Here is a 2,568-nt window from a genome sequence, read left to right on the forward strand (position 1 = left end):
TCCTCTGGCTATATTTTATTGCTTAGGTATGGGTTGTTATTCACTCTCCAATAGTGTTTCTTCCATTTATATGATCTTTTGAATAGATAAAAATCGTTCTTCCAAAAACTTTAACTTCAAAAAGTAAAGCGTACACATTAAAAAAAGAACAAAAATACAAAATATTAACTACACTCAAGTTGAATCACAAATTATATTTCTTAAAATATCTTGTACCATCATTCTCACCCACTTGTTCTATTAAAAATATCATAAACCCATACAACTTAAAAAAGCAATTGAAAAATTAACATCCAAAGAAAATTTCATGAAACCCAATTAATTAAAATAATTGACAATCATAAAAAGCAAAAATCCATGAAAAATGAAATCCAAATCAAACAAAACCCACACTATCGCACACTTCCCATTTCTTATCCGAATTAACCAAAAATGGGCGGCCGGAAAGGTGAGATTTCTTCAACTTCCGGCCTCCAAGTCCCCTTAATTAAACACCTCCATCCTCCCAATAAATCCAAAACAAATTACTTCGCTTTCCTTTGTTCAATCGTTGCTTCCATGTCTTCCGTTTTGGTTGGTTACGGTGAGAAATTTGACTTCCTATTGTTCATGCTCTGTTGTTCCTCTGTTTTTTTATTTCTGTATATTTTTGAGTTTTCAATCAGATATCGGTGTAATGAGTGGAGCTGCAATCTACATACAACAAGATTTCAACATCTCTGATGTGCAGGTGGAAATTCTGGTCGGAATCATCAGCCTTTACGCCATTATAGGCGCCGCCGCCGCTGGCATAACCTCTGATTGGCTCGGCCGCCGGTACACCATTGTTCTCTGTGCTGTCTTGTTCTTTGTCGGAGCTATTCTCATGGGTTTCGCCCCAAATTACGCCTTCCTCATGTCCGGCCGATTTGTCATCGGCATCGCTGCCGGATCTGCCGTGTTGATTGCCTCTGTGTACACTGCAGAGGTTGCTCCGACATCATCTCGCGGCTGCCTCTCCACTTTTCCTGAGGTCTGTCCAGTTCTCAATTAAGTGCAAGGAGAGATCCGACGTTTTGATTTTGAATAGTTAGAGATTGATTAATTTTCTTGCAGGTGTTTCTTAACGTCGGCATTTTGCTTGGATACATTTCGAATTTTGCATTCTCCAAGCTTCCAACTCGTTTGGGGTGGCGATTTATGCTCGGAATCGGTTTAATTCCGTCAATGTTCTTAGCTGCCATCGTGATTCTGATAATGCCGGAATCCCCACGGTGGTTGGTAATGCAGGGCCGAATCAACGAAGCCAAACAAGTCCTCATCAGAACCTCAGATTCCATCGAAGAATCTCTACAGCGCTTAGCCGACATCAAAACCGTCGTCGGAATTCCGGCGAGTTGTGAAGACAATGTCGTTCAAATCCCAAAACAGACCACCCACGGTAGCAGCGTTTGGAAGGAGCTATTCCTTCACCCAACGTCTGCTGTCCTCCACATTCTTATCACCGCCATCGGTGTCAATTTTTTCGTAGAGGCCACCGGCATGGGCGCCGTCGTTTCATACAGTCCTAGAATCTTCGAGAAGGCCGGAATCTCATCCTCCGACCACAAGCTTCTAACCACGATGGGCGTCGGCTTGACAAAGACCATTTTCGTTTTGATCGCCACTGTCTTGTTTGACAAGATCGGACGACGGCCATTGATTCTGACGAGCATCGCCGGAAAAACGATATCGTTAATTGTTTTAGGGTCAGGGATGACGATAATTGAGGCATCGCACGAGCAAGTCACGTGGGCGGTGGGATTGTGCATTGCCATGGTGTTATCCGACGTGGCTTTTTATTCTATGGGGATGGGACCCATGTGTTACGTCATTTCAGAGATTTTTCCGTTGAAGCTACGTGCTCAAGGAATGAGCGTGGGGATGATTACAAATAGAATTATGGGTGCAATTATTACAATGACGTTTTTGTCCTTGTACCGTGCAATTTCAATTGGAGGTGCGTTCTTCCTCTATGCTGCCATTGCAGCAGTGGGTTGGGTGTTTTTTTACATTGTGTTCCCAGAGACGCGGGGGATAGAGTTGGAGGATGTAGAGGGGCTTTTTGGTAATTTTCTATGGAAGTTCTCTAACAAGGAGGATGATATTGAATGATGTCGGACATCAATGAAAGAAAAAATACTTTGGAGTACACTTATTATATATAAGTGTGTGTATATATATATGAATGTATGTATCTATTATCTTTCTTTGTGATTGAAGAAGATGCCTGAAGATATGACAGTCCGAGTTGCACTCAAATATTACTCTCAATGAAAATATCATTATCAATGTCTATGTTGGTAAGTCAAATTTATTTTAATCATAAACTACCACTTTAAAAACATAGGTAGATAATTATAAGTGAAATATATGTGTTATTAAGAATGTGTTTGAAATACATTTTCAAATATTTAGTTTAAAAAATAAGTCATTTTGAAATAAATTAGAGTCTTTGGAAACCACTCAAAACAAATTTTCAAGTGTATTTTAATCAACTTTTATCAAAAGTGTTTAAATAAAATGAGTTTTTTGAAAAATATTTTTTTC

General features: G+C 39.6%; 1 protein-coding gene across 1 annotated transcript; it reads left to right on the forward strand.

Moving 5' to 3' along the window:
• Nucleotides 1–274: 274 nt before the first annotated feature.
• LOC120078780 (polyol transporter 5-like) lies at nucleotides 275–2,310 on the forward strand. Its single transcript, XM_039033087.2, has 3 exons — nucleotides 275–583; nucleotides 666–1,012; nucleotides 1,096–2,310. The coding sequence occupies exons 1-3, from the start codon at nucleotides 433–435 to the stop codon at nucleotides 2,131–2,133; spliced, it is 1,536 nt and encodes a 511-aa protein (XP_038889015.1). The 5' UTR covers nucleotides 275–432; the 3' UTR covers nucleotides 2,134–2,310.
• Nucleotides 2,311–2,568: the final 258 nt, after the last annotated feature.

Source organism: Benincasa hispida, chromosome 5 (genome assembly GCF_027475165.1).
Source record: "Benincasa hispida cultivar pf3 chromosome 5, pf3_genome.v1.1, whole genome shotgun sequence".
Taxonomy (NCBI): domain Eukaryota; kingdom Viridiplantae; phylum Streptophyta; class Magnoliopsida; order Cucurbitales; family Cucurbitaceae; genus Benincasa; species Benincasa hispida.